The 18,741-nt window shown below is 38.9% G+C and overlaps 1 protein-coding gene across 1 annotated transcript in view; it reads left to right on the top strand.

The window, feature by feature from the left end:
- Nucleotides 1-18,741, top strand: part of LOC138932520 (uncharacterized) — a 185,957-nt gene that overhangs the window by 96,936 nt on the left and 70,280 nt on the right. The window contains exon 2 of the mRNA XM_070294432.1: nt 16,300-16,499. Within this exon, the coding sequence (XP_070150533.1) occupies nt 16,300-16,499 (200 nt within the window). The remainder of the gene's footprint in view (nt 1-16,299; nt 16,500-18,741) is intronic.

Genomic DNA, 18,741 nt, shown 5'->3' with positions numbered 1-18,741 from the left:
AAATTATTCTCCTATAAATTAAACTTCGATTTAGGGCATAGCTGAAATTGTGCGATTCGACGAAAGTTGTCCGCGCCGCGGACGTGATGTATCCGAGAATCAGACCTCGCGTAACTTTGACGGGCATGTTACAACCGGCGATGCTTAATTGAAATATTAACTCTCGGCCGTCTTCAGGCACAAAGCTTAAAGGCAGGTGGTTCTAAGCTCGGGGGACACCGATTGCTCGACTCAAATCGAACTGTACGAACGGCGGGGAACGAGCGGTGACAGGGTAGGGGGAATAGAGGGACAAGTTCCGACCAAATTGTAATCCGGTGATCCCCGCCTGTACAGCCAATCCCGCGGCCGAACTTCGACGGCAACTCCGGACATAACTCCGGGAGAAACTTCCGAGTCCCGGAAACGGGATTAAGAGGCGCAACGTGAAAGCTCATCGCCTCGCCAAAGGAATCGCACCAGTCTTCGTCGGCCGGCGTTGCTTATTAACTCGCAGCGAACTCATTTATTTCGTTCTGCTTCCACGCCGTCCATTAGTGTTCATAACTGGCCGTGATTTCCGCCCTCCGACGATATATATGTATATATACACACGCGCATACACATACATATGCGCGCGCGCTTAACGAGAAGCGCGTTTAAGAAATTTACAAGATTCTTGGAGAGAATGCCCGTCGCACAACGATAGCAAGATTAGTTTCGCAGAATGTTAACCGTAAAATATTTTTGTTTATTGAACTGTTGTTTAAGGAATTTATACAGAAATTTAATTCTTTTCTTGAAGAGAATTTAATAAGTTCTCCTTCTCTCGCTTATTAAAACCTCTTGAACAGACTATTTTCTGTGCAATTGTGTAAATTAAAAATTGTTGATAACGAACGAAAAATAAATACAATATTTTAATAAGTGATTAACCGTAGTCCTAATTCTATTTAATTTTATCATTTGCCTCGTTTCATTTATACGACATTGAGATCCAATTCGTTTGAAAAGTCGTTACTGTCGAATAAGAGGGTTGAAAGACCCTCGTGAAAGGATCTTGTAATCAGGTAAACTTATTAACGTTTCAGTCTCGTTGAACACCCTGCGGTTCACTGAATCATGCACACACTTACTATCGATTTAACGATATTTATAGCTAGAAAGCAGTAATGTAACATTCGTAGTGACGAATGAACATGAAAAATGCGATATCGATGTTATTATTTGTTATATCGAGTATCGACATTTTTTGATACCTTAGAGAAAAATGTATAAACTAATTTTTTTTATATTAAATATTAATATTTATGAAATTTTTTATTTATTTATGAAAATTTTAGAAGCATCAACTTCATATTACTTTATTGTAAAATATCGAATGATTAAAAACAAAGACAATGTGACACAAATGTAGCGCATGAATATGATTCACGTCATGTTAAAAAGTATATTTAAAAAATAATTGCATTTTCCCTTTGTCTGAGAAATATGATATAAAGTATTGAGAGAAGATTCTATTTCTCTGTGTCTTCTATTCTTTGATATATCTACGTTATATCTGCTCTCAATTCACATGTGTTATATATCACCCGCGCCTTGGCAAAGACACATCAAACTAGAAGCTACGGATTAGTTTCGCGAACATCCTACTTACTTTGCTCATAAAGTATCGGTGGTTTCCGAGCACTAAGACATCGGGAGCTGCATTCCTAATCGCCACCCCATGACGGGCGCGCCACTTTTGGGACCGGATGAGCCGGCATCGGGTTCCCTTAAGAAGGGCGCGAATGGAAATTGAATCGTATTATCAGTCTCAGCACGCTCGCCTGCTTGCCTGTCTTCCTCGTGCGAGAATGAGGGAGAGAAAGAAGGAGAGAGAGGGAGAGACAGGAGATAGGGCGCGTGACAGGTCTCGTATGTCGTGTCTCGTTATTCCCCGTTACCAGACCACGCGCGCTACGTAGACACGATGTTCATTACGGGAAGTGTGCGGTGTTTTAGGATGTCTCGTCGTCCCCTGAAACGCGCCACAACTCTCCTATATTCGATGATACCTTAGCGAATGCGCGTTTCGCGCGTCCTCGCTTTGTCTCACGTTTGATTTACATCTAATGTAAAGAGATTTTGTCGTGTAATTCCTTATTACGTATCGCTTACGAGTAGCTCTCACTGGATTACGACTGTTTGCCGTTATCAGCGTTAACGAATCGTATTAATTATACACGGCATTAAATATTTCAGAATTTGCTTTGAAACTTTTCATTACATCGAAGGATATGCGAAATTTATTTTTTTTTTTCTGATATTGTTTCTGCGTAGAATTTTATTTCTGGAATTAACAAATTTCTCTTCCTCTCTTTTTCTTTCAAAATTAAATTGTCTCGACATTAACTTTATTAATATAACAGTTATAGCAATTTTAAAATAATATCTTTCATTTCATCTCTACCCTCTTACAATGTCATGTATATTACTGCTTTTCACCGCTCATAATTATTCGCATAGCTGTTTCCATCGTTATTATATTTATGCATTGCGAATAGTAGGATTCATCTGTGCCTGTGCACTCGAGTGGAAACATTCTGTCTGAGCGCGTAATAAACGCCACTTTCCCTCGCTCTTTCTCTCCCGCGCGTATCTAATTTACGCTTCATTTTCCAGTCGTGTCGGATATATCTCGCACTCGTACTACTGCCGCGCCCGACGGGCTGAGTTTCCGTACGCCGGCGGCGGCGTAGTCTCCTGCAAATTATAGGCAAGCTCTCGGCGAGTTGTGTACATATCCCTAGGATTTAACTCACAGCTCCTCTCCAACGTACCCGAGGACTCGGACAGACGTGGCGAAATGGAAATCCGCAAGCCCCGACTGCGCCGCGCGCTCACGATAATTGTTATTGCACCGAGGACGAAGAAGCCGAGTACACGACGACGTCAACGTCGACGTCGACGATAACGAAATACGAATGTGCACATATACACAGTGTGCAGTTGACATTCGCGGTTTCGTCGATGAGAATCCACACGAACACGGAAATGTGATTGAAGTCCGGATTTTAGCTCAGATCAGGTGCCGCGGGTTACAGACTGTTATTATACGAATATACGGAGACCGGAGACCTGACGCGGTTTCCATTCAAAATCGCAAACGGTATATTATTATTCGTTCGTCTTTCTTTTGCTGGAGAGAATGGCGGATATTTAGAAAGGTCGTTTTTCTTTGCGCAAAGTTTGGCTTGTCGTTAAATCATCAACCGTCATTTTTGATTCAACAGCGCGAAATTATTTTAATATCAAATATAAATATAGTATAAAAACATAAAATCGCTTCTCATATAATCTTACATTTTTGCGACCTTGGGAAAACACACGGAAATTACCTAAATCTTATCATAACTATTAAAACAATTATAGCTGTCTCTTTCAAATAGCTATGATACAACTTATTATTATTTAAAAAGTCATTTATATGAAGATTCTCAATTTTTCTTCATCTATGAAATATTACTTTGTTTATATATATAATTTATATAATATATATATATATATAAGTATTTGTAAAATAACGTATCTTTGAAATATTCCGGCTCCTATGTTGTTGTGACAAATGTAAAAAAGTTCCATCAATCTTTCGCGCTGGGGAATCAAACTTCCTCGTTTCTCTCTTATCGGTCTTTTTCTACTCGACATTAGACTCTTCCCGGAACATACGGGCGGCGTTTTTATTTCCGTGGTAATATCGCGTTACTCGTCCTAAAATCTTTCCGACTGCGGTACGATCTCAGCATTGTCTTACGCGAAGCTCGCCTCGTAAAAAACGTCCCGTCAGACGATTAGCGATATCCGGATCGTACGATTCGAACGATCGGATGAATCTCTTGACTTGACGTGGATGCGATATTCGCTTGCAAAAACTGTGATTTGTGCATTGTGTAACTTCCAGTGTATAAGGACGTGTTGATGCGAAAAATTTTCAGGAATGTGTTAAATATGTCTTATTTCAAATAGAAGATAACACATTTTAACAAGGAAATCATGTTATATGCTCACTAGAGTTTGATACAGTCGAATGTTTGTGCACGAGTTATGTTTGATCTATTTTCTGCTATTAATTAGTTGACGAGAGTTACGGATATACGTGTATATTGAGTGCTAACTTTCTTCAAAGCTCAAAGCAACCAAATCGCCGAAACGTAAGCGTAATTAAATAAATTAAGGAATTGTTATCCGCGTGATTTGCTAAATTTGGTTAAGCTTGTTACTTTGATTGTTCGTGTGAGTCTCTTGTAATAAATTATAAACAAATTATTTTTGTTAATATATATAACTTATATTTTTTATTAAAAAATAGAAATATATTTGAAATTATTTTATAATTTTTAAAGTACATCTATAAAACGATTAATCGTATTAAAAATACCAATTATATTTAATCAAAACAACTAACATCACTCTGCAATCTGAAGACAGACATTTTACATCCACCAAACGCGATATCTTATATTTCCATAAGATCAATTCTTTATTCTCGAATAAAGATAGATACAAAAACGCGACATACATCGATATTTACCATTCCAATCGTGAAAGTAATAACGTCAAAAGATCTGCACTATTCGTATATGCTTTATTAACTGCGAACAATGTTGGCCAACCTTAATCCCATCGAGCGTGTAACAGATAGCCAATGCGCGTTAAACACGCGTGAATTCGTGATTAACGTGTGACACAGAATGGCCAAGCACGTCATGACGTGACTGTAAAAAGGAAATTTGATCATGTAAAATTAAAATCGACTCTATATGGATAACGAATCGATTCCTCAGATAACTCTCTCGCTTGTCATTGTTAATAGAAATCAGATTTTATCTAAGAATTTGTGGAAAATGTTTTCAACTTTAAAGATGCTTAAATAAAAGATAAGACTTAGAGGATATACTTATATAAAGATGGAGGTATTTATAGAGATACTTCGTTATTATCCTTTTTTAAAAAAGGCATGAAACGTCGAACTCGAGTATATCGAAGCGTTGAAGCGTCTTTTCCGCGATGCTGATTGATTGGCTGTCTCGTTTGTGCGCTGTGACTTGCTTCATTCGTGTTATTTGCAACTGTCAAATCATGCGAATTTTGACAGTTTGACAATTTGTGAAAGAAAAAGTTAAAGTTAGGAGAGAAAAGTTAAAAAAATTGGAAAATGTCCATAAACAAAAGCGCGCGCCTGTGTTGTTTGAGTAGAGGATAAAAATGAAGCAATTTAATATTAGTGATTTAATAAATAGAGCGAGGAGAGGAAAAAAATGAAATAAAATTAGAAGGAGAAAAAGAGGGAAACATCTTCGATTAATTCTATCGGAAGGTAATTGTATGAATATTGAAGCAAACGAAGGAAATGTTTGATTCTTTTTATAATCTTTCCTTCTTTTTCTTTAAAAGAATTAAGGAGCTTTATTTCGAGAATAAAACATTTCAATTGCACGTATAAATCAAGGAATACATTTTGGTTATTTTATACTTTACTGCGTGTTAATGAGATATATTTATTTTATATGAAAAAATTAGCGTTGAAAGCGTAGATTCTAATGGCGTAATTGATGATTTTTGAATGATGTAACATTGATTAGAATAAAAATTAGTCTAGGTGAAGGAACGACTTCATAGTGTGAAGAAACCATTTTAAAAATTGATACTATAAATAATTCATCAAGAAAATATAAACATGTCATTACGCTCATCGTCGATGCACCGCCATATGTTCGTCGAATTAATTCTGCTGAATTTTGTTTAATTAGTGAGCTCATCTACTGCATCGCTCACAATTCATTGTTTACCGCCCACCCGTATGCGCGCGGCCTAACATAGGACATTAATGTCCCGCGGATTATTACCGCGCGATAAATTACGGTTGTCCTGGACCGCTCGACACGACGCGACGGCTTCCCTTTAACGTATGACCGAAGCCGCGCGGTTTAATGGCTATCCGATTCCAGCACGAGCTTATTTATTCGGGCGAGCGATGTTGTTTCTCTTCGTCGAGTTCTACATCAGGATTTTCAAAAACAAGACAATTGGAATTGATGAAACATTTAAAGGTTTGACGATCTGTCATCTCCGTGAGATAATCGTCTCACATAAATACGAATTTATTACGGATAATTACCGCCAAGAAAATTTTGTAATTTCAGATTAGTATTACATTAAAGCTGTAAATAATACTGGCTTGGAAAATATAGTATTGTGATGAAAAGATGATTAAGATAATTTTCAATTATATACATCACTAAAACTTTGTCGCAGAAATTAATGCATTCTTGGTCAAACAGTAGGATTGATTTTACATCGACTTTGACTACTTCCGCTTAGAATTATGCTGAGCGAGAAGTTGGTGAGACTTATCGATCAGAGTTTTGCTTCGGTAACTTCTTAGACAAATTGGCCAACGAGAAGAATTAATGATGCCGCCGGCACGGTGCGGAAACGCGAGACAATAAAGCGGTGCGAAACTTTGTGTTTGATGTATAAATAATGAAGCGTAGATCCAATTACTTGTTACAGAAACTGTAATAAAGTTACGTAGTATTATAAAGGATACAATAAAAATTGTAGCTTGTATCCTGAGATTAAACACGATATATCTTTCTACTGTCACGCGATTCTTGCAAACTCTTTTACAGATTTACACAGAGTAATTCATTTAATTTTAGACTTCGTCTAATAAGTCTTATCATTTTTCTCGTAGAGGAAAACTGTGCGAGGTACTTACTTCGTTTTATAGCATCAAATAAATTTCTCTATTTTCAATTTCCTTATAAAAAAATGTATCAAAATCGCACTTAAATTTACGCATCATGTATTTCTATTTCTCTTTGTCTAATAAAGTTCTTATCACGCCGGCACCTTCGACATATTTCCTCGTTAATTACCCGAGAATCGCGAACACGCGCGTCTACGTGACCCGTGAATTTTCCTGCTTTCTCGCACCGGGATCGGCCACGTGTACGATGAAATGATGCATGGTGGATTACGGGCAAGCGATAAATTACGGTAGCTGAGAATGGCTTTCGCGATGGCGCCGACGATGAAACGAAAGGTGGCACACAGTGTATGGTACATATATACGATCGAAACACAAGTCAGTCGCGCGTGTCTCGGCCTGAGCGAAAATGTCACGGAAGCGCGTTAATCTCATCCTGGCGTATAATTCAATTCCGGTTTAACCTGGTTATCCGCCGGCTACGTTTGCTCGTTAAACACGACGGGAACGAGTCCGCGGCTTTTGGAACGAATCATAAACACGCGCCCAGTTCCTCGAATCCTTCCATCGTCCTCGCTTCCGGATACACAGCGCGGATAAACATTTTTTTTGTCCCGTCCGCGGTTGAAATTTTATTCGTTATAAATTTCATTCGTTTCGCTCGCGAAAAAAAGATCAGCCATGTCGATTCATTTCAATTAAGTGGGATAGAATCCCCGACGTGAAAGTCGCGCAGTTTCCGGCAACATAGAGAACAAAATAAATACGAACCGATGAATGAGATTACTGAGAGAAATACTGTTATATAAATTTTGTAACACACATTGTTTCACAATATTATTTGCCGCAAATATCTATTAAATCCGCTGCGTTATTAATTTTTCGTAAAAGTTCTCCCCTTAAAAATAATAACGAAAAAAATATGTTGAAGTGAATACGTAATAATTAAAAATAATATTATGTATATACAATATATATATATATTTTTTTTTTAATAAAAATGTAATTGAAAAGTTACGCACTTTTAGATACGATTGAATATATTATACCCATATAATTCAGCAGGATCAAGATGCAACTTCTTCTCTTGTGTGAATACATTGGAAATTCAATTACATTACTTCATAGAACTACTTTGCCGGATTAACCGGTGCATTCATTCTATCTTTTTATAGAGAATGTAAAAAAAACGTCGGAATCACCATCATTCGCATATTGGAGTATCGCAAATGTGATTGCGAACGACGTTGAACGACAACAACGACGATGACGACAATGAGACCACGAAAAAGCTGCGCGGGATGGGTTTATCAAAAACTTCGATCACCGGCAAATGGGATCGAGAATGAAGGCGCTTGTATATAGCGGGACACACGATGAAAAGAAAAGGGAGATAGAGAAAATGGAGGACAGGAAAAAAAAAGAGAAAGAGGAGAGATTCCGTGGATGGAGCAACTGCAACGCAACGACCGCTGAAACTTGTAGCAATCTATCTTAGAAACTCTACCCCTTTACGGATCTTTGGCTCTACGCGTTTCTCTACAGGGTGTATCAGAATGTAAAGAATATAATATTTTTCGGCGAACTCAAAGGCGTTCTCGTCTTCTTGGAGAAAATTTACAAGCTATAACCTGTTGCATTTTTTCGATTCATTACTTTGATTATTTCGAGAGAGTTAATTTTTACTTTGAATAACAAATGATTTAATATCTGTTTAGAGTACAGTATCGTTATTTATTTAAAACTATGTAAAACTTTTAACATGATTTATAAATATTATAGTTTATACTATATATATATATATATATAATATTAGATAAATTGATTGATTGAATTTCAATCTCTAAATGAAAAAATTTGTTTAAAAATTTTACTCTGTTTGCCGAGCACTCTGTATACACGCGCTATGTCTTCGGCGAGCATGTATATGTGAAAATAAGCCGCCTGTTCCCGCGTTGATATAAGGGGGACCGTCAGCCCCCTGTGTTGCGCCGCGCGCATAGATTTTAATTATGCGACCACGTCGACCGCGTTTCAACCGCCTTGACACAGTAAATATAGCAGGCTTAAAACTTTATGGATCGCCATTCGTTGGAGCGAGCACTGATTACAGCCGTCGTACAGGGTTGCGCGTAGATTAAAAATTTCTTACATAAAACTTTAATCTCCGATGATATTTGTTCTAAAGAAGCGCGATGTGGCACGCTTTTATCCTTATAGAATGTGTGACATGGAAGTGATTTAAAATGTCAGCTATGGAAATTATGATAAAGAGATGGCGTAAAGATTTACAAGTATTAATAATAATAAACTGAGAAAAAAAATATAATTCAATGTTTAAAAGAGAGATAAAAAATTGATTATATTAAAGAATTCTAAATGTAATAATCCCGAAAGGAAAAAGAGATTCAAGAAAGCTTCGATAAGAGACTGATATTACTATTCAAATATTTCAGAAAAATTTCACAATATCCCGTTTTAATTTCCGCGACAGTTTGGATGTATACATTTAAATGCAAAACGCTTTACTTTCGGTGTCAAGATACGACTGTGATGGAAACCTGTTATTGATATTATTCTTCCTGATAGATCGAACGATACTCAATATTCGGGAAATTCATTCACGTCTCGGGCCTCGACGATATGAATATCAAATATTCACTCGAGTGAATTACAGGACTACGCCTTCGGCGTCAGAGGACGTGAGAAATTTTCATCACGGGAGAGTCAACTTTCGCATTATCGAAATTAAATCGTGAACTTTAAACGGTACGTTCTTGCGCGGTTGAAGGCGCGAAAGTTATCGCCGAGGAAAGGAATTCGTCGGTGCATGCTCGAAAGCGCGAGATCAAAAGCGCAATTTCGCTTTGAGGAGAAACAAGTTCCTCTTTTATATCCGCGGAAACAGTCCGACTCGATGGCCAATAAAAGTTCAACATCGAACTTTCATGAACCTGCAACATCAATAAAAGTCGCGACATAAATATGACTTAACACTGATATGCGAGGATCGCATCTTCTATCTTGCGTGAGAATCGTTCGGTAAAAAAATAATACGAATTCTGCGATTACTCAAATATGCTGACGATATAAAACATTCAATTCGGTTTCGTAAATGATAAAGCAATTTATTCAAACATAAAAATATGATAAATTACGAAGATACAAAAGAAAAAATAAATAGTAATGAAAGAGGAGCATAAAGGCAGAGCATAGTAATGGAATCGAAAAAAACAAAAAAAAACAACTATAAACCTAATAAAATCGCAAATATTAAATTATCTACAATTATTATCATGATCTTGAAAGTTTAATAAATAACGATTTACTGGAAGCTATGGCGCGGTTGCAGTTTTCATCTTCGGATTCCCCTAATCGGATTCGCGTGACCAAGGATGCAGTAACCGCCGATCTAACCGGGGCAGACGTGAAATAAAAAAGGCGGTTAATCCGCTTTAAGCTCTTCCGGTTCTTCGTGGTAATAACAACAAGTTAAATTCACCATTGCCGGTTGGCGACTGGCATGGGGTGGAAACCATAATGCAAACCAGCGGCGAACCGCGTCGTGAGTTTAGTGTCGCCGCGACAATTATCAAGCTTCCGTTGAAAGCTTCTCGGATTAAAAAAAGGCTTTTTCTCTCTCTCTCTCTCTCTCTTGAAGCGGGAAGAAGAATAAAATGTCAGAGACAATAAAGATGCGAGGCGTAAAAAGATCTTTTACGATTTTCGCTTATTCTCATCAACTGTAAAATAAATCGGGACGGAAACGTATGGGAGAATAAGAAAGTTATAATGCGAGAAAATAGAGAAGAGAGGAGAAGAGAAGGCATAGAAATGTGCGGACCGAGCCGCGCTTTTCCGCGGCAATCTCGTTACCTCGGAACGTCTGAAATCTTGTTTTTTTTCCGATCGCGATACAAACAGGATTACGTAAATCCGATTTACTAATTACGCGCGCACGGGCCCGTTCCTCATTACGGTGTACTTTAATGGCACCTCAATGCTTTCCGACCGTTACGCGCCGTTGATTTTATTTCTCGCTGCGCGCGTGCTTGCTCTTGGAAAATTTTTATGACTCTACATGAAATATGACACTTTACGTGTCTCAATTACGATACCAGCTCTCTTAATAAGGAATTGCGACAAGAAAAAAATTTAATGGGCAAATATATACAATAAATTGCAAAACAAATTAGTGTAATAATTTTTTCATTGTTACAACAATTTTGATTCGCTAAGAAATTTTCTTCAATTATAATATTGTTCGTAAAATTTCTGTAACACTATGGATATTTTTTATAAAAATGAAGAATATATTGCACGCTGCTTGTTTCCATGTTAATCAGGAAAAATGCCATAACTTAATTATACGGGTTTCATCAGAGCGCTGTGAAAAATGAGGCTGCAGTCTCAATGTAGATGCTTCAAAAGAAAACGGGCAGAAAAGAATTAAAAAAGAATACGCTGCGCCGGTGCAACAATTTGTGTTTGAGTTAAGCGTTTCATTTATGATTCAAGCTCGCGCGATGGCGGATAAATAACTAACGCATTTTGAGATAATGCAACCCTTGAAAGCATGCAACCCTGAGGGAGGATTCCGTTTCGCATCCCGTTATACTATCGGTGCACAATGTTCATCATATACTTTGCATTGGCTCTCCGAAAAAGAGAATTTTATCGTTAACGGATCAAATAAAGGGCAACGGTGGCGAAACTCCTAGTGGGTAAAAGAGAACTACAAGTTTTATCCTTTACATTATGACGCGAAAGGGAATTGCATATTTCATTTCAGAAGAAGACCAGCTTTATCTACCGTTTTCTCTTCGCGCGGCGACGATATTACTACGGGCTCGATCAAAAGGGGAGAAGTAAAGTCGTACCTCTTGTATAAAGGTGCTTCACTTTTCTACAGAAAGCAATATAATATCCGCGAAATAACCACGCTAGCAGTGTGACGTGAATTTTCACGAGAACGAGCGCGCGTGTAATTCTCATGAATTGTTGAATATTCTCGAAAAAAATCAGTAAAATTCTCTAAACAATTTTCTCCAATCAATCGTCGATGGAAAACGTTCGCGTATCTTTCCCAAGGATAATTCGGGACATTTCTTCGTTGTATTTCTGGGTCAATCAACAAGATTCCTTCGAGTGCAGCCGAACAGAATCGGGCGAAATTTACAATGAGAGAACGACAGGAAAAACATTTTCCAGAGAAGCCTTTTTACGCGCGCGCACGCGTTATCCTAGAAAAGGACATTCGTGTTTACATCCACTTCAAAGAGCAGCTCTTCCGCGAAATTGCTAGAGCATCTAGAGGCTCCTCGCTGCATCAACCTATAGAAAGGAAGCGGCGTCGTCGCGTTTGCATAATCCGGAGACAAAGAGAAACATCCCGAAGTGGCCGTCTTGTGTTTCTGCAAAAAGCACGTAAAACGACGGAGCGCTTTTATTTATCCCAATTGCGCGCGAATCCGTTCGTCCCCGCCGACACCCCTTCGGAGAAAGGGTGCTCAATCCTCGAGCGGTAATGAGGTTTCGACTGACGGTGAGTTAACCGGAAGTCGTTTCCCCGAATCAGGGATGTTGCAGGCTTTCGCGAGCGCGCGTCAGGCAGAAATTGGTTGCGGGCAACGACTGGCAATCGGCAAAACGAGCTCTCGCAATCAGAGCCCCGTAAACTCGTGCTGCCTCGTCGAGCCGTTCTCGCGCGGTTAACGAGCGCCGATTATGAGCAAGGAGAATGCCGGAGAAATGGACGAGCTTGTTATCCGTTGCTCCCGCGACTTGTTATGCGTCACGTGATCGTACGTTTCCGAATCCAAAAGGATTTCCCGGGTACTTAACGCGCTAATGATGGTTCCCGGAATAATTCAGCGTCGATTTTTATTTAACCGAACCGTCAATAATCTTCTCTGTGTATATATAAATGCAAACGCACGCGTTTTACAAATTAAATATATTGGAATTTAAATTTCTAATTTGCGATTACATGTTACTGGTCAGTTTGATTTGCTTTCTTTGTAAAATTTAAATTCAAAGTTTAATCACACGGGGATTTTAATACTTTGAATACTTTAGAAAATTCCGTGCGGAAACATGTAAAGTAGCACACTTGAATTTATGTTTAATAATATAAATATGAATATTGAATATAAAATATATCTTATACATTCGTATGTGTGTGTGTGTGTGTATGTGTTATATACGCAGGTCAAAAAGTCGGAGTAATAATACTCCAACGTAGGTAAAACGATAAAGGGAAATACACACGAGAACGCTTCTCTCTCTCTCTCTCGTCAGAAATATTATTTCGCTTCGCCAAGGGAGACAAAGAAAAATTCGCATCGGCAAACGTTTTTGATTTGGCGCAAATGTTTCCGCTTCGCGGATGAGGAATCGTAAATCTAGACGCGCGGTAAGACGTCTACCTTGTTTAGAGATAAATTTCATGCTAGATGGAAGGGGAGGAGAGAATGAAGAAGAATGGACGCGAGACGTGGGTCATCGCAAAGGCGAGGAGGTAGCCCAGGCATTCGATTTCAATTCGCGGAAAGAAGTCTTGCATGACTTGAATGGAATCCGGTGGAGAGATCAGACACTCTAAAGGAAACGCCTGAAAAGACTCGGACAGTTTGAAAGACTTAGCTTTAACGTCCGCGATGAGCAAGAAATATTCCCGCCCGTTGCATCCAGAATGCGGAGGAAAGCCACGATGGCAATAGCGAGACGCGATTCGTGAGAGCAGTTCCGATCGAGACAATTGGATAAATTCCATTGCGTAATGTGCTGTCTTTGTCGCGGGATAGTAACGAATAGTAGAGGGAAAGATAAGATGTATAGGAAAGAACGCGGATAACGGACTATGCCGTCACTTTGAGCGTATTTTAAGGAAGCTTTTGTGTCGCGATTTCTTCTCTCTGGCGGCTTTATTTACGCGGGACTGCGGGAAGATGTCTGCCAGATACGATCATAATATATACCCGCATTATATATTATATGAATAAATTTCAAGTAGACTATTTGAATGGATTTTTAATACGTTAAAGATCGTCGACGAGTTTTCCCTTAATTGTCTCGTGAAGAGAGAGAAATATATATCAATTAAATATTTACAAATTAATAATAATATTAAGCTAATACTTGAGAAAATTGACACAAATTTTATATTCTTCAGAGAAGATCGTCCAAGTCTTTTTACTTCTTTACTAGTTGTTAGGTAAAAGACTACATGTATATTGCGCGTGATTAAAGTTCGCTTTGATTGAAATGTATCGGGACTAAAATCGATGGTGGCGAACATTTTTGGCTTTTTTCTTTTCGAACGTCCTATCGCAGCAAAACAATTTTCAATGCGCCAGGTGCCGTTGATAAATGGCACGAAAACGTTCGTAATGCAGTCTCAGCTATGAGACGTCAAACTCCATTGGCAAGTTAACCACTCGGTCGTTGTAACGACGGAAATTGGCGACGCGCGGACGAGATACGAAAGAAGAAGAGAGAGAGAAAGAGAAGGGGATGATGGAGAGACGCGTTCGAAAATGCGTCGCGAAATGCAAACCGCGACGTTGGAAGCAACTGCAACTGACATGGACGGTTAGGCCAATTCCGTGGAATGTCAACGCAGTGTTCTAGATTCTACAATAGTCTATATATATATGCATATATATATATGTATATATATATTTATATACATATATATTAGTCATTAAACTAAAGATGAGCTTCTCTAATTGAAATCCGACGATCCTTATAATAAGACGTATATTTAGCTTCTTCTATTAAAAAAGTTTATGTTTCTTCTTTTACATAAAAATATTAATTAAATAATTGCTCTTAAAAAATATTTTTAAATATCTTTAGCTTTAAACATGTATATACGATGAAGCGATGTAATAAACAGTCGTATGACTGTACCGCTTATTTTACAGTGGCATTATAATATTTCATATGGCTTTCCTGTTTGGGATACAAAAATCGAGATTTATTTCTCGACTGATGAATCTATCCCGTGCCGGGATCATAATTCACGGACACTACATAAACACTGCAAGAGCTTTACGAGAGGCTTTACCCCGTTTCGCCCTTTGGACACCTTGACTCGCAAGCCGAAATTCGCGCGTCATTAAATCTTAACACGCGCGACTGTAAATTGCGGATACTGACCGGACGATACGGAGAGCAATCGAGGTCTCTCCAACATTCCGCTCGATGGACCTTTAACGGCTTGCGCACTTAAACCCAACACGCTTCGCGATCCCTCACATCGCGTTTTGCCCCTAGCCGCCGCCTCCCCCTTTTCGTGTTTCGTCCCCCAAATTAACCCGATATCTGCCGTATTATGAGCCGTCCGGCGGAGTTAATGCGTAACGCGCTCGTTACCAGCTTGGAATAAATTCTCTCACCGCACACGACCGGCACGGCATTCCGATACGACTAAACAAGTTTGCCTACTGTGATATAACTCATTACGAAATTCACAGAAACGATTTAGACAAAATTGATATGACGACAATTACCGGTATACATTGCAACATTTATTACGGTAATTATTACTATATGACAAGATAAGAAACGTGATGATTAATTATGCCAGTAAAATATTTAACGGTAAGGCGATGCTTCGCTCAAAAAAAAATTAAGAATTAAAAATCAATTGTTATACTGCGTGCTAAATAGATTGCAATACAATTGTGCATCATTAATCATGTATATATTACGTCGCTTGTGCCTTTTTTTCATTCAGTAATTATCAATTATTTATAATTTATTACTACTTATAAAAAAATGTATAAATAGGTACTTTTCTCCTCAAACTTCTATTAAACTTAGAAACTTCAAACCGATCCAGAAACGTTATTCTACAATATCGTAATAACTCGTGCAAGTTCTACTATCTATGTATGCACAGCGAAGTGCGTTCGTTTCGAGTTTCGGAGGAAACTTCGGGCACGAAACTCGCAATGGCATTTGCCCCGAACCCGCCTAGCCACCCCCTCTGCTAACCGCGTATTTATTCTCACGCTTAACACACGCCACCCTTTTACCATCCGTATCCGCACTCGGCTGACAGACGCGGACGGTAATTGCGAGACGTCTGCGGATTCTAAACGTCGTCTCTCTCGTGTCCGCGTCCGCGGATTAACGAAATAGGAGCTTGGAATTGCGCGCCGCGCGAGATTAGGAATTCTATTCGTAATGAAGAATTAGAGCGGGCTTGATAATGCGATCCGCGAAAGCTGGATTGCTCTTTCGAAACTCGGGCGGAATCGTTCTCGATCTCGAAATTGGAGAATACCATGACGATGTAACGAATGAAATCATTCTAGTCGAGAAGAAGGAAAACTTGAAAATAAAATTTGTAAAAGTCAGAGACACACTTCTTGGTCTCCGTTATCTTAGTTTACAAATCTTCGATGTGCATAAAAATATTTCATAAAGTTTGAAATATGCATTTTCATGATATTAAATTAAAATTTATGTTCTCTGATCAAGATCAATAATTTCATTAATTATCGATTATCATTTCTGATTTACGAATACTGAAAATGGATATGTTTGTGTTTCAGCGGGCAGTGATATTGTGGATCTTAAAATGCCAAAAGAGGCCGTGAAGGGTTCCTCGATCGATCTGAGATGCGAATGGCGAATACTGAGTGGCAGCTATCTCTACTCGATCAAATGGTACAAGGATGATCACGAATTCTTTCGATTTCTGCCAGAGAGCAGTCAAACCCAGATATTTCCTCGGCCCGGCGTAAAGGTCGAGGTATGTCCCTTAATCTATGTCTATTATGTTGAAATTTGTATCATTGTTTGTGTATCATCAATCTTGTTATATCGCAATGTTAATTAACACTTATCTATCGCAATAATTTATAAATACGTAGATATAAGGAATTGAAAATTTTTCTGCATAACACACATACATATTTCTTATAACACACCTCATAATATCTGCTAAAAAAAAATGTGTTCGAGAAGAATGCATGATAAATCGACAGAGGTAAAATAAAAGAGACGGTAAAGAAATTCAACGATGATCAGAGCGGAGATATTATCGCAGATTCGATTTTCCCCGATTAAAGGAGCACTCTTGCAAAATTCTCTCGTTCGGTGGAGCATCGAAGATGGAACAAGCAATCGCTCACATCGAGCGTATTCGAAGCGATTCGAAATGTTCATCCCTATTCATGCGTTTCGAGGTTGGAGGAATCCTCCTTTCGCGATGCAAGCGAAATTCCTTAAAACTCCGCTCAGAAACTCGCCGAGTTCTTTCGTCGTACCGTACGCGGGATTCGATGCAATCAATCTTCCCCCATCGCCATTTCCTTCTCCTCTCTCTCTCTCTCTCTCTCTCTTCCTCTCTCTTTATCCTCCGCTCGGGAGCATCGAGACACGAAGAACCCGAGGATCACGCGAGCCCTCGATAAGACGAACGCGAGAAGGAAAGCTCCTGAGGGGTCGGATCGTTGCCGACGTGTGTCGGGATCCGTACACAAGTTTCCGCGATTTCGATCGGTGGCCCTACCCGGAAGCAGAATGCACCATCACGTCCCGATGTAATTCATCTTCCCGGGTCTGGATGGCTCGCTGGCTGGCTGGCTGGCTGACTGGCCGGCAAAACGTGCCGTGCAGTAGGTAGTGCATCCAGACCAGCGTTCTTACGTTAGTACAAACGAGGCGCGAGTTCATCGCCGCCGCCACCGCTGCGATGCTACATCATCTTTCCCGTAACTCCTCCGTGTAAGCTGTCAGCCGCTATCTTCACCCGGGGTCGGTAAAAGGAAAGCGAGCGAGGCGGTAAGCTCGGTGAATAGTCTTCCGCACGTGTTACGCTGATGGTACCGCGTATAATCGAGCCGGATCGATGAAAAGGATTATGTCGATATATCGAGGAACGAGAAAAGCAACGTTATTCTGTAACTTGAGGTGAAAGCTACGCGATTAAAGCGAAAGGAATATCCTAGAGCTGTGTACACAAGATGTAATCGGACAGATCGGATAAATGTGATCAAATAGATAAAAATAACTATTAGATGTTTCGTACATGTAACATTTTATATTAAGTAATACTAAATAAAATATTAGAACACACGAAGGCGTTTTTTAGTACTTGTATATTAATCTTAACTTCTATTCTCCGTTTCGTCTGACCATAAATTGATTCTTTTCACTTGCGTTTCTTTTGTCTGATCATGTATAGTCGCTTCTATGTGCATTCCATATTGTCTGCTTATACTGTGGTTATTATTACTATTATTAAGAAACACACATACGCTGTAAAAATATTTTTAATTAAGTTTAATTAACAGATAGCTGTGTGTTTGAATCAAAATAGAATCTTTTTTAGAAAATGCAATTAATTATGTATTATATTTATTTTAAAAAAATGAATGCAATCCTTAAAGGAGTTCTTATACTTATAAATTTTGCCGATGACGTTTTATCGATTTAATTTATGTTTGGCGAAGAGGCTAGAAGGACGGTCCTATATTTTAAAGGACGCCTTCGAGAGCCGGATTAATCTGCAGAAATGCGCTTGTAATGTAAAATTCAATCACCGGTATATAATTACGGTAGCTTCTATCAACAATGGTTAAGCGTACGCTTCTTTTCGCCCGTCGTTAAACATCCTTGGACAGAATCGATTCCGGACGCAATGCATTCACCGCATCCTTCTGCCGATATCAACGAGGACAGAAGCTCGTTCGCTGAATCTGAGAATACGTCACTTTCTCCAGAATTCTCCATATATAGTATATTGATGGATTCGCCTGTCGGCATTCTCCGTAGGAAAACCAGATCTCGCTAGAGTGAGGAAGAGCGTGAAAAGATGTTGAATAGCATATCGACACGATAGCGCAGATATTTCCTGTATACGTACGGAATTATGTTTTTATTTTCTCAGTAAAGTACTTTTGCATGATTTATATCTGTGTGCTTCTTTCAGGAATATCTGTCAATTTGCATTTTTACATGCGTAGTACTCTGCGTTGATACCACTGCTT

Source organism: Polyergus mexicanus, unplaced genomic scaffold (assembly GCF_030449975.1).
Source record: "Polyergus mexicanus isolate NDT 795.1 unplaced genomic scaffold, iyPolMexi1.0 SCAF_4, whole genome shotgun sequence".
Taxonomy (NCBI): Eukaryota; Metazoa; Arthropoda; class Insecta; order Hymenoptera; family Formicidae; genus Polyergus; species Polyergus mexicanus.
The sequence above is the reverse complement of the archived record's forward strand: the minus strand, read 5'-3'. Positions and strand labels throughout refer to the sequence as shown.